This window comes from Arvicola amphibius, chromosome 4, assembly GCF_903992535.2.
Source record: "Arvicola amphibius chromosome 4, mArvAmp1.2, whole genome shotgun sequence".
Classification (NCBI taxonomy): domain Eukaryota; kingdom Metazoa; phylum Chordata; class Mammalia; order Rodentia; family Cricetidae; genus Arvicola; species Arvicola amphibius.
The window spans coordinates 20020868-20034689 of record NC_052050.1 but is presented as its reverse complement, the minus strand read 5'-3'; the positions used below and the strand labels follow the sequence as shown (position 1 = coordinate 20034689).

Genomic DNA, 13822 nt, shown 5'->3' with positions numbered 1-13822 from the left:
TTGACTCAGCCAATACATAACCACCTCTAGATATGAAGGGCTACACGGAACTTGATGTTAATGAACTGTAGCCTAAATACACAGTGTTCATACCTCTATCTTCACCAGCACCATGAAGCAGGCAAACACTGTACCTTTTTAGTGGGAAGAGCAGAACATGTAGGGATAAACAGAAATGACAAACTGGGAAGGCTGAACAAAATGTGCTTATTTCACAATTGCTTCCAGTCTACATTCACCCTTGAACACCAAAAACAAACGAAACAGCTGTTCAAAGGGACGCTACAGATTCTTTTAGATAAGCAATGTCAAAACTTTACCAAGAACTATGGTGATGGCCAATATATATGATGAATTCATAACTACTCCCTGAGGAAGAAAAACAAGTTTAACTAAAAAACCAAGGCCTCTATAAAGCTGTGTAATGATGAACACGCACAAAAGTTAATAACAGATCTATAAAATTGTTCACTTACTTGCAAAATATGTGATCACACTTTGTAGAAATGGGTTCTTTGATCAATTCCAAACTAGACAAGTACAAGAACAAAGTAGAGAGAGAAAAAATAAGTGAGGTGAATTAAGTTCTTTATAAGCAAATGGTTTTTTAAGTAGAGGTTCAGCTTTAAGTTGCTATAACTGAGCCTGAGTATAGATTTAGAGGAGTGGTTCTTCACCTGGTGGGGGGTGTCAAATGACCCGTTCACAGGGGTCACCTAAGATCATCGGAAAACACACGTTTACATTATGATTCGTAACAGCAGCAAAATCAGTTATTGAGTAGCAGTGAAATAATTTTATGGTTGGGTATAGTGATATTTTTGCTTTAACAAATAAAGCTTACCTGAAGATCAGAGTACAGAGCTAAACCACTAGAGGCAGTGGTGGCACACGCCTTCCATGCCAGTACCTGGGAGTTCAATGCCTTTAATCCCAGCACTAGGGAGGTAGAGATAGGAAGGGATATGGCTGGGTGGAGAGAGGAATATATGGCGGGAGGAGATAGGAGCTCGGTACACTCTAAGGTGCAGTCTGAAGCAGTCAGACAGAGGACAAAGTCTGAGCATACAGTCTGAGGAGAAAGTATTCACTTTGAGGATTCCTAGAGAGACAGGATCTCTGCCCTTTTGGTCTGAGCATTGGTAGAGATAAGAATTCTACTGCCTGGCTGCTTTGCTTCTCTGATCCTGCTTTCAACCCCAAATAGCTGACTCTGAATTTTTATTAACACCAGTTAGAATTTGTGCTACAGTTGGGGGTCACCATAGCATGAGGAGCTGCATTAAAGAGTTGCAGCATAAGGAAGGTTGAGAACCATGATTTAGGACAATTTAGTATTAAAGGTCTGTCACGCTTAGAGCAAGGAGAAAGTATGATCTTGCTGGGTGTGGAGAAGCCTCCAGCCCTGGGAGGCAAGAGCACACAGCTCTATCTTGAGAGTTCCAGACCAGCCAGGCCTCCACATCAAGACTGTCTCAAACAAAACAAAACAAAAAAACAAAGATCCTTTCACTGAGCATTCAGAAACATAACAGAAATTCTGATCTCTTCAAAGATCTACATTACTGCTAGCATTTAAAAGATTAGCTAGGTTGGGAATGTAGCTCAGCAGCAGAGCACCTCCCTAGCATGTTCAAGGCCCTGGGGTTAACAACTTCCCTCACCCCCCACCACAAGCCGATATTTCATATTCGTTATTTTCACTTTTTCAGCCAGCATTTTTAGTGCATATCCTGAATCTTAACTAAATGCCACACACGGAAAACTTGTGCACAGTGCAGAAGTGAATCCCCACAGTTCCAGAACTTGAGAAATAGAGGAGATTGAAGAGTTCAGCTACAAAGCAAGGTCAAGGTCAGCCTTGGCCACAGAAATCCTGCCTCAAAAAAAAAAAAAAATCAAACCAGTGGCTGCCAAGATGGCTCAGTGGTTGAGAGCACTTGTTACTCTTCCAGAGGACCTAACCAGTTCCCGGTACCCATATCACCTGGCTCGTAACTGTCAGCAGCCACAGTTCTAAAGGACCTGATACATGTTCCTGGCCTCTCCAGGAACCCAAACATATGTGACATACCTTGATATGGACGGACACACACAAACCTTTTTTTAAAGAGAGAGAGAGAGGAGAGAGAGTGAGAGAGAGAGAAAGAGAGAGAGAGAGAGAGAGAGAGAGACTCTTTTGTCTTGTAGTAAATCTTTCCCGTAGTTATAAGATTTTTTTTTTTTTTTTTTTTTTTTTTTTTGGTTTTTCGAGACAGGGTTTCCCTGTAGTTTCTAGAGCCTGTCCTGGAGCTAGCTCTTGTAGACCAGGCTGGCCTTGAACTCAGAGATCCGCCTGCCTCTGCCTCCCGAGTACTGGGATTAAAGGCGTGCGCCACCACCGCCCGGCCAGTTATAAGATTTTTTAAAATATTGACTTTTGTGTGCATGTGTGCCAGAGGATAGTGTGGGCCACATTATGTTCTGTCCTTGTCCTTGGGAGCCAGGTGTCAGATCCCCTGCACTAGAGTTACAGCTGTCGTAAAGCACCTGATGAGTTACAGCTGTTGTAAAGCACCTGATGAGTTGCAGCTGTTGTAAAGCTCCTGATGAGTTGCAGCTGTTGTAAAGCACCTGATGTGGGTGCTGGGAACTGAACTTGTGTCCTCTGGAAGGAGCAGCTCTTCTGCCTTTGCAGCCCCAGTTAAAAGTTTTCACTTGAACTGTGTGTCAACACATGTACAGAGGCCAGAACTACTCCAGAACTACTCCATGGAGTTAGTTCTCTCTCCATATTTATGAGAGTTACATGGCTCAAACCAAGGTCACCGGGCTTGTGCAGCAAGTGCCTTTACCCACCAAGCCCACACCATCCCTCCCAAAATATGAATCATCCCTTTGTGCCTTACAAATGCTAGGCAAGTGCTCTCCCACTGAACGACAGTCCTAGCTCTGCTTTACTAAGTAACTGGTGACAGGTCAGGTATGACATCAAATCAGATGCCAGGATATCCAAGTGTTTGTGACCAAGTAATGTACCCCACCTATGGATATGTCAAGCCTACTGTACATTTTTTTAATTGCCTCACAGCACCTTAAAATGTATTTATCAGGCAGTAGTGGTGCACGCCTTTAATCCCAGCACTCTGGAGGTAGAGGCAGGAGGATCTCTGTGAGTTCGAAGTCAGCCTGGTCTACAGAGCGAGCTCCAGGACAGCCAGTGCTGTTACACAGAGAAACCCTGCCTAGAAAAACAAACAAACTAAAATGTGCTTATTTACTGTGTGTACAGTGGGCAATGTGTGAGTATGCATTTGCCGTGGTGCACCCATGGAGGTCAGAGAAGAATGAGCGGGTCCTGAGGATCAGACTCAGGTTGCTGGGCGTCAGTGAGAGCTTTCCCCTGCTGAGCTAGCTTACTGGCTCACCTTACAGCTTGTTTTCAGCATAGGATCATCTTTTGTTTTTTTGTTTTTTTTTTTTTTTTAATTTTTATTTTTTTGGTTTTTCGAGACAGGGTTTCTCTGTGGCTTTGGAGCCTGTCCTGGAACTAGCTCTTGTAGACCAGGCTGGTCTCGAACTCACAGAGATCCGCCTGCCTCTGCCTCCCGAGTGCTGGGATTAAAGGCGTGCGCCACCACCGCCCGGCCATCTTTTGTTTTTTATTTTTCGAGACGAGCTTTCTCGAAACAGCTCTGGCTGTCCAGGAACACACTCTGTAGACTAGCCTGGCCTCGAACTCACAGAGATCTACCTGCCCCTGTCCCCCAAATGCTACGATTAAAGACAGTTGCCACACCACTGCCTGGCTTGGAATTGCCTTTTTAACTGAGTATGAAAAAGTTCAAGCATTTGCACAAATAAAATAGGAAAATGAACCGCATGTACTATCATCCTGAAGGAGAAATGTGTTAAAAAGAAAAACCACGCAGGGCAAAAGCACAGAGTACTGAAGCACACACTGGTGGGGGAGAGAGAGAGAGAGAGAGAGAGAGAGAGAGAGAGAGAGAGAGAGAGAGGCAATAAAACGCATGAGTGAGGAAGTGGCAGTGGGGGACAGCTGAGTCATGTAAGGAAACAAACCAGGCAGTAATTGGAAAGGGAGCAGAGAAGCTAAACTGAGCAGGACCATGCTCGGTGCTTGTGTAAGGCTGCTGTGCGGAACTGGAATGATGGGGCCTAGAGAAGAGGGGGGAGGTAGCTGGGAGCCCAGCTGGGCAGCAAACGTGCCTATTTTGTCCTTAGCTTCACTCTGCAGGAGCTCTATACACTGAGTTCTGGTGGTCAGGCCAATGTAAGACGTTAAAGAGGCAACTTGCTGGCGTGAGGGAAGTACAATCCGCATGTCAAATGTAGAAAAGGGTCACGGGTCACAGGAAAGGCTGGGATGGAAGAGCCTGCTGTAAAGGGCTTAGTCGTGTAATTCCTGTGGTCACGGGGATCCTGACTAAGTCTAAGGCTAGCTTCTCCTACCAGCTCTGTCTGTATGGGCAGAATAACCTCAGGTCACGCTTTCTCCCGGATCCTCAGTTTTCACCTTGGCAGTCATCTGGGCTACTGCGAGAACACAATTCCAACAAAAGTGACTGATTTGTCACTAGATCACGATTTCTGAGACAAGCTAGACACCAAACAAAGTTCTTAGCAAAAGAGAAATTGGATTGAGTCATGATACCAGATGGCTTTCATTCTCACCACTGACTCAATTCTGAAATAATTATATTTCAGTATGGTAATTACAATCCGAGCTATATAAACACATTGTAAACACCAACTCTGAACAGATGAAAACTCCCATATGTAAAAAGGTAGTGACTGCTGTAGGAAGAGCTTGAAGACGAATAGGAATGAAAATGGGAAAAAAATTAAAATGTTTCTCTTCTAGCTTCTGATAAGAGTAAATGTTTACTATAAAATTCAAATGTTTCAAACACTTTTCATGTCATGCAATCTTTTCAGTCTACTGAGTATTTGTAGCTTGAGCTTGAACGGGATGAATCACCGGGGAAAGAAGTACCAGGTACACATTTCAGCACATAAAAACTGCTACGTAGGCCGGGCAACCCCAGCACTCGGAGGCAGAAGCAGGTGGATCTCTGTGAGCTCAAGGCCAGCCTGGTCTACAAGAGCTAGTTCTAGGACAGCTAAGATTGTTACAGAGAAACCCTGTCTTGAAAAACCAAAAAAGAAAAAAGAAAGTGTCACATAGGCATAGTTAAAAGGGTGAAAAGAGCTACCAGTGACCACAAGGGACCGCCAAACAAGCTAGATGTAGTAGTGCATGTTTGTGGCTCCAGCAACCTGGGGAGGCTGAGAAGAGATCACATGAGCACAGGACTTGGAGACCCCAACTTCAAACTCCCACCCTGAAAATAAAAATAAAGCTGCTCCTCCCAAATAACTTAGGGACAGAGGACTATCAGTGCGGAGACCTAGGAACTGACACTCTGCTCCACAGCCACCCCAAGGAGCAGCTTCTTTTCTTTTACTTTTCCTGGTGGTTGTTTTGCATTGGTTTTGGTTTTTGAGACATGGCTTCTATGTAGACCAGGCTGGCCTCAAATTCAGAGATCTCCTTGCCTCTGCTCCCAATAGCTGTGATTAAAGGCTCCAAGTAACAGTTTTTAGTCACGATTAATCAGGTATCCTTTAGAACTCACTGCATGGGCTGGGGTGTGACTCAGCAGCACAGTGTGCCCAGCACACATCAAGTCTTGGATTAAACTCACACTAACACACAAGGGAGAAGGGTTTGTGTAACTGAAAATCATCCTAGTTTGGAATGCAGGTGCAACACAGCACACCATGGAAAGGTCCTCAGTTCAATCCTAAGAACTGCAAGAAAAATAACAAAGCAGTAGGCTCAGTCCCACTCTAGAACATTCCATATAAATTACTTTAAGCTTTAAAAATGACTATAGAGGTGGAGAGATGGCTCAGAGGTTAAGAGCAATGGCTGCTCTTCCAGAGGTCCTGAGTTCTCTTTGTGTGTGTGTGTGTTTTGCCCCTCCCCTACAGGATTTCTCTGTATAACAGTCCTAGCTATCCTGGAACTAGCTCTTGTTAGACCAGGCTGGCCTTGAACTCACAGAGATTCATCTGCCTCTGCCTTCCAAGTGTTGGGATTAAAGGCGTAAAGGCGTGCACCACCACCACCTGGTCCTGAGTTCAATTCCCAGGAACCACATAGTGACTCAAAGCCATCTGTAATGAGATCTGATGCCCTCTTCTGTATACATATGAAATAAATTTTTTAAAAAAATAAAAATGACTGTAGTGAACAGTCTAGTTTAAAAATTACTAAAATTGCCAGGTGGTGGTGGTGCGTGCCTTTAATCCCAGCTCTCAGGGAGGTAGAGGCAGAAGGACCTCTGAGATCGAGGTCAGACTGGTCTACACAGTGAGTTCCAGGACAGCCAGAACTATACAGTGAGACACAGTTTTAAAAAATTAAAAAAAGGAGGCCTAAAGTTTACAGGTGCATACCTCTAATTCTCACTTTGGAGGCTAAGGGAGGAGGACCAAAACCTTTGAGGGCCACCTCAAAGAAAAGAACAAGAGAGTGCAGCAAGAGGCTGAGAACGCTGAGTAACTGAAAGGAAAATGTGCCAGTAACTTTCTTTCTTGCCTCTGTAGTTTTTATGTATCTGAATTTTTAACTGATGGTTTAATTTGCCAGAATGAGAAAGAATATTACATTTTTATGACTGAGTCCCATGGGAATGTAAAATAAATGGACCCAAATGCCACATTATTGAAGACTTTTTGATCACTGTTTGCAATTATCCCCAGTAAGTTTAGGCTTTTCAAAACCAATCTTTCTCTTACAATGATATTTCTGCCTCTGTAGCTCTGATAGTTCATGGATTTGGCTGTAAATCTCATGTAAGTCTTGTTTTTGTTTAGCTGCAATGCCGAGGGTAGATGCTAGCACTTTTCAAATCTTCTCTCTGAAAACACATCTTCCTTAATCTTATTAACTTGACTTCAAGTACAAATAACCTCATGAAGCATGCAGGCAAATTTACTTAAATCACCCATCAACCCATCAAAGGTAAATGAAAAAAAAAAGTACAACTGGGAGTTGGAGAGATGGCTCAGCAGTTAAAAGCACCGGTCGCTCTTCCAGAGGTCCTGAGTTCAATTCCCAGAACCCACATGGCAGCTCACTATTGATGCCCTCTTCTGGTCTGCAGGAATACATGCAGACAAGGCAAGTGTATACATTAATAGAGAAAGAAAGAAAAGAAAATCTTAAAAAATACAACAGATCAATAATTTTTTTTTTGTCTTTCTGCATGTTGACATTTGTGCACGCACATGGAGACTCCAAAATGATGTTGGCTGTCTTCCTTGCTTTCCAGCTTATACAATGAAAACAAACAAACAAACACACAGAAAAAGTGGTATGTGAGTCAAGATTTTCCTTTGTTTTCATGAAATGTGATGTTTCTCTTTTTATGTGTCTCTGTGTGTATGTCCACACATGTATGCGGCACCTGCAGAGACCAGAAGAGGACACTGACTCCCCCGGAGCTAAAGTTATAGATGATCATGAACTACCTACCCAATCAGAACGCCAGGAACTGAATCCTGTGTCCCAAATGAGCAGCAAGCACTCACAGGCACTGAGCCTCATAAATCAAGCCTCAAGGATCAAAATTTTCAGCCAGTGGTGGTGGTAGTGTTCGCCTTCAATCCCAGCCCCGCAAGGTAGAGGCAGATGGATCTGAGTCCTAGGACTGCCAGAGCCTCAGAAATCAAGCCAGAATGGCCTGGCACCCAATGACCAATCTGCCTCCGGCAGAATGCTGGGAGGCTTGTACCATCACACCCAGCCCAAGATTTACCCTGAACTGTGTGTTATTTGTGTGTTTCTATGAGGAGGTTTGTACAAGTGAGTTAAGATGCCCATGGAGGTGACAAGAGTGTCAGAGTCCCAGGAATTAGAGTTATGGGGGAGGTATCACTCACCTGACCTGGGTACTAGATACTGAACTTGAGGCGTCTAAAAGCACAGTATGGACTCTTGGCCACCAGCCCTAGCTTAGGCTTTTTAACACTGGTTATGCCTTTTCTCCGCAGCATTTGTTCACCGTACTGAAAACTGAACTTGGACCCTAAAGCATGCTGGTTAAGTTGCTCTGCTTCCAAGGTAGACATCCAGTCCTGAGCAATGCTTTTAAGGGAATGAATGAATGAATGAATGAATAAATAAATAAATAAGAGGGGAAAAGGGTCAAGTGTACCCCAGGCTGGCCTCACAGTCAAAGATGACCCTGAATTCCTTGCTGTGGGGCAATCCTTCTGTACACTGTGAAGATGCGTTGCTCTCCTTGGTTTAATCAAGGGCTAAATGGTCAATACCTGGCAGGAAGGTTAGGCAGGAAGGCCAGACTGAGAGAACGCTGGGAAGAAGGGTAGAGTCGCCAGGAGATGGGGAGAAGCCAGGGAGACACGAGACAACACAAAATGGGATAGAGGTAATAAAGCCACGAGGCACAAAGTAAATTAATAGAAATGTGATAATTTAGGTTGTAAGGGCAAGTTAGTAACAAGCCTAAACTATCAGTCAAGCATTTATAATTAATAAAAAGTCTCCCTCCCTGTGACTGGTGGGACAGAGATGACAGGCAAGACAGAAAACCCCGCCTACAATTCCTAATCCTCCAGACTCCACCTTCTGATGGGATTATAGATATCGGTCCCCAGGCCTAATTTATGAAGTGATGGGAACTGAACCCAGGGCTTCCTGTGTGATAGGCAAGCCACTCTCCTGAGCTATATTCTTGAGCCGTAGTGCATAAAATTTTGAAAATTACAAAATTATACACTAAAAACTAACTTCCAAAGGCCCTGGAAGGTCTGAAAACTAGGAACTCATAAGCACACAAGGGAATTTTCTAGGGTACTAGAAATGTTTCATATCCTGACTGGGGATAGGTACCCATATAAACACTGGTCCAAACTTAATCTTTGAGCCAGGTGTGTCGTTTATGCCTATGATCCTAGCACTCAAAAGGCAGAGGCAGGAGGATTTGCGTTCAAGGCGAGCTTAAGCTAGATAGTGAGTTTGAGGCTGATTTGGGCTGTATAGTGTAGCTTATCATAAAAGGAAAAAGAAAAAGAAAAAGAAGGGGGGGGAGAAGAAAAGTTCGTTCTGCATTAGTTGTGCAAGTATTGCTTAAAGCTTTGAGAACTAGTGGTGTTCTCATTTAAATTTACGGGGTCAGACTGAGCCAGAGAAGATTTTTAACTTCATTTACTATGGTTATTACGTCAGGTTGGTCTTATAGCTGGAGGAAAAGTCTACCAGAACCCTGTCCTAAGCAAGGAAGAACAAATCAAGACAGGCCTTTAGTTGGGAAAAGGGATTTGAGGGAGGGGGGGTGTCAGAGCGAAGATTTTTCTGCACTTTTAAAACTCTTCAGTGATAAAAAAATACAGTCATTTTGATATTAAAAGATTGCTTTTCTCTCTACTATGTAAAGACACTTCTCATTTGCATGAAAGAAAATCATACAAAGGACCCCAAATTAATAAATTCTCCTGGCCGGGTGGTGATGGCGTGTGCCTTTAACCCCAGCACTCGGGAGGCAGAGGCAGGCGGATCTCTGTGAGTTCGAGGCCAGCCTGGTCTACAAGAGCTAGTTCCAGGACAGGCTCCAAAAGTTACAGAAAAACCCTGTCTCGAAAAAACTTAAAAAAAAAAAAATTCTCCCATTGACTTACCAGATTGGACACTCTAGAATTTTCTGCATAGCATGAAGGACATTTTGTACTTCTTCAATTTGAACAGCAGGTAAATCCATTTCTTCCAGGTACAGTGAACTTCAATGAAAATTTAAAAACACATGTAATTAAACAACTTTAAAGGTTTTTAGGCCGGGCAGTGCTGGCACAGACTTTTAATCCCAGCATTCAGGAGGTAGAGACAGGTGGATCTCCGTGAGTTTGAGGCCAGCCTGGTCTACACGCGCTAGTTCCAGAAAGGGACCAAAGTTATACAGAGAAACCTTGTCCCCCGCCCCTGCCAAAAAAAAACAAAACAAAACAAAACAAACAAAAAAAGGTTCTTCAACACAGTTGCTTACCTGACAATTTTCTTTTCTTTTTTGAGGTAAGATCGCATATAACCCACACCAGCTCTGTATTTGTGGGCACTCAAGGCTATTCTTGAACCCTGGATCCTTCCGCCTCCACCCACTTACTGCTGGAATTTCTGGGTTAAGTCATCCCCATCCACCCCTTTTTGGGGAGAGTTCTCACTCTGTAACCCACACAAGCCTGAAACACACTATAAAGCTCAGATTAGCCTCCAACTTGTAGCAGTCCTCCTGCTTCAGCCTCCTGAGTGCTGGGGTTACCACACCTGGTTTGTAATTCTAAATAAGAGAAATTTAAATTTTGCTTTAGAATTATACCAACTATAGAGTTGATGAACAACATCTCCATTTTTAAAAAACAAAACAAAACACTCAGGGTCTGGAGAAGGCTCGCCTCTCCTCCAGAGAACTAGAGTTCAGTTCTCATAGAGTTCTATCTATGTCAGGTGTCTGGAAGTCTAAAATCCAGACCAGAACCCCTGCACACATATGCATATAGTTAAAGATAAATATGTTTTATCTAACTACATATTAAGTAATAAATATACTTAAACATAAAAAAATGAATCTTTAAAACATAAAAAAAAATTCTAGTAGTTGCTCTTTGCAGTTAGCAATCTAAATTCTCTATTATTTGTCATGTAACCTTATAGTCTTCCTTTGGTCTTTCCTTTCTCCAGGGAAAGGACAGCTACAGTGAAGTTACTGGACAGAAGTGGTAGCTGTGAACTTTCTCCAGACTCCCTGCTTCCTTTTTCTTGCTTAAAATCAAAACCAAGCAGGGACAAGTGGTGGCATGTCTACAGTCCCAGAAAATGGAGAAGGTGAAGGAGAAGAATGGCTTGGTCTCGAAAGTTCAGCAGCCTTCCTGGGCTAGACAGGAGTCCCCAAATCAGTCAGGTATGCTGGTGCAAACCTGTACCTCCAGCACTCTGGAGGGGAAGCCAAGAGGACGAGGAGTTCAAAGTCACCAGGAGCTAAGCGCGGAGTTCAAGGCCAACCCGAGTACAGAAGACCCCCGTACTCAATATCCCCAAAACTAGGTGGGCATGGTATAGGAGGCCTTTAACCCCTTGTCCCCCGAGGCAGGGACAGGCAGATGACGAGGCCAGCCTCCTCTACATAAAGAGTTCAAAGCCAGAGAGAGCTATATAATGAGATTCTGTCTTAGAAACTAACCAAACAAACAAACTAAAACCAAAACAGACGAAAAGAAACTCACCTTTTTTTTTTTTTAGTCACCCAGAACGAACACTAAAACTGCTAATGCTTCTCCACCTTCTGGGGGTTTCCTTGTTAGGGCACTTAAACTCAAGATTCTCTTTAAACACGTCTCCCCTGCCAAAAGCATTCACCACTATTGGCATTCCTTTATGCACTTCCCTTCTATAACCTCCTGTGAACTGTAGCTGGATTTCCCGGCCACACGTTTGCCCTTCCTTTCCTCTCACTTACCCTTCAGCCAGCATTCTAACACTGCCTTCACCCCTCCCAGGAGTCCTCTAGGTTTCACAAGGCTTTGGACCCTTTGGTTCCACCCCAGTCATTCTCCTCCTCGGTAAACACCCGTCTGTGCACCTGCAGTTTCCCGCCCTTCAGATGAGTATCGCTAGCTATCCTCTCCGTTCCTCGGGGCTGTCTCACCTTTACTCGGAGCAAAACGTCCGTACTCCCGAATGCCGCGGCCCAAATCCCGGAGTAGCCGCTTGGACACCAGTGGGTCCAACCGCGGCACCGCCGCGCAGCCGCATTTACAATTTATCTGTATTTCCCGCGCTCTCTGTCGCCAAGGAAACCGACCGCTTGGCGCCTAGTGCTAGCCTCTAGGAACACGAGATCCAGACACGTCAGCGGAAGAGACGGGGAAAAAAAAAAGTAGACACTCTTTCCGGGCTCGGGATTGGCCACCTAGTCTTTCCCTGTATGTCGTAACCAGAAAGAGACGGAAGAGAAAGAATTTTGAGATTCCTATCAGGCAGCCGCCCCTTCCCATCTACGCTTGCTTATTACGTCACAGTAATTTTATACAAAGGGTCGGAATAGCGACCTGAAGCCAGAATATGAGCGCAAGGTAGTGCCCAAAGCAGTTGCAGGACGAGGCCTCATCCCTCCCTTAGTCTTCCTGCCATGGAAGTCTCCAGTTTAGGCAAATAAAGAATTGTGTAAAAAGAACTACCAATTCCAGCATGCATTGCGGAACGAAAGGCCTTCACCACAGCGTCTCTTGGAAACTGTAGTCTTAAGGGAGAGGAGCTTCCAACACCGGAAGCAGGCACGGTTACCACAGCAAGCCAGTTAATACAGCGGAGACCTTCTCGCGGTAATGCGGGTTAGCTGCTATGCATTGCAGAGTTCTGTTTTCATGCCTTGCTCACAAAGAACAGACTAAAAGAAGCTGCAAGTCACAGGGAGACTACAATTCCCATCCAGCCCCGCGAATCTCGTGTACCTACTCCTCCAAGGTCAGTGACCTTCGGGAAAGCAGAGGGCGGCCAATCGGCTTGGGAAAGGGAAATCCAGTCGGCTGACATCTGCGCACTAGTTCCGCCCCTCGGCCAGGGTGTTTGTTATTGTTGTGCGGTTCAGATAGCTTCTGTCCCGCCCTTGCCAGCGCATCATTGACCAATCGGTAGAGTGGTGATTTTGAGGGACAAATAGTGCGAGCCAATCATCTTATCGGAAACTCAGAGAAACAGGGACTAGGCCCGGTCTCTGTCCGCCATGTTAGATTCACCCCGCAGGGTTAGCAGCCGAGCTGGCAGCGAACGGTCCCTGCACTGGCCACGGGCAAGCGCCCCCCGTGGGCCGAAAGCTGGTAAGAAAGCCACCGCCGTTACCTAGTCGTGGGGTCACGTCGATCTTAGAGAATCAGGGAAGTTCAAGGGGGAGAATCTTGAAATAGAGGAGTGACTTTTTCCGTGTTCAGGGGCAGCCAGTCCTTTCAGTGAGCAGATGAGAGAGCTGCTTGGGTTGTCAGCGACAGTGGGGGGTGGATACTGCCTGAGGGAGAGTGTTTCTGCTAAGAGAAGGTCGACATCGCCCCCCACCCCCCAAGTACTAAAAGAGGGCCTCCGGTGATGGTGGTGACACTGTCCTGGGGACATGGAGTTCCAGGAAACGATTATTGGAAGATTAGGATTGAGTGTGTGAGAAGAAAGGACACGCATCTTCCTCATTCTAACCTTTCCTCTTTTTGAGACTCCATTGGAGATATCTTAATCTAGGACCTTCCGTGTTAGAGGGGCTTCGTTTTCCCTTTTCGTCTAGCCCCCAGCTTACCGATCACCCATTTTAAAGCTCAAGTGGAGACAAAGTTCAGACTCCCAGGTCGCCTTTATTAACATTATTTGTCGAGGTTAGAAAAATCCGTACGGGGAAAAGCTGACTTTTGCCACGTGAATGGGAGTCAATGAGGCATGCGTTTACAGTGCCACTTAAGAAAGCTGCTGGCTTCGGCCCAGCTGACCTGACTGCTGGCTGTTAACCAACAGGTAATAGATGGGGTTAACTGTACCTTTGGTATTTTCACAAATTCAAGATTAAGGCTCCTGCTGAAAGCTTTTTCCCAAAGGGGGGTAGGCCTTTATGAAGACCTGTGTATTGACCCCCTAACCTAGACCCTCCCACTTCCTGTTTTCTCCCATTGAGAGCAGCTGGATGAACTCCAAAGCATGGAAGCTAGTTCCACCTCATGTGATCAGAGAACGGGGAAGATAGACGTTGCAAAGTGCCCGTGT

The 13822-nt window shown here is 45.0% G+C and overlaps 2 protein-coding genes across 7 annotated transcripts in view; one reads left to right on the top strand and one right to left on the bottom strand.

Annotated features, from left to right (window-relative positions):
* Positions 1-11792, bottom strand: part of Brca1 (BRCA1 DNA repair associated) — a 68885-nt gene extending 57093 nt beyond the window's left edge. For 2 of the 4 annotated variants that reach the window (XM_038328437.1, XM_038328439.1), the window contains exons 1-3: positions 11730-11792; positions 9712-9810; positions 477-530 (exon numbers count right to left, since the gene is read on the bottom strand). In XM_038328437.1, the coding sequence (XP_038184365.1) occupies positions 477-530; positions 9712-9791 (134 nt within the window). In that variant the 5' untranslated portion in view covers positions 9792-9810; positions 11730-11792. Of the gene's footprint in view, positions 1-93; positions 185-476; positions 531-9711; positions 9811-11729 lie in introns of those variants that run through there. The other 2 variants (XM_038328441.1, XM_038328443.1) reach the window with 2 other exon arrangements.
* A 966-nt stretch (positions 11793-12758) lies between these two features.
* Positions 12759-13822, top strand: part of Nbr1 (NBR1 autophagy cargo receptor) — a 28894-nt gene continuing 27830 nt past the window's right edge. For 2 of the 3 annotated variants that reach the window (XM_038324871.2, XM_038324870.2), the window contains exon 1: positions 12760-12900. The gene's annotated coding sequence lies outside the window, so the exon portion shown is untranslated. Of the gene's footprint in view, positions 12901-13822 lie in introns of all 3 variants that reach the window. The other variant, XM_038324872.2, reaches the window with a different exon arrangement.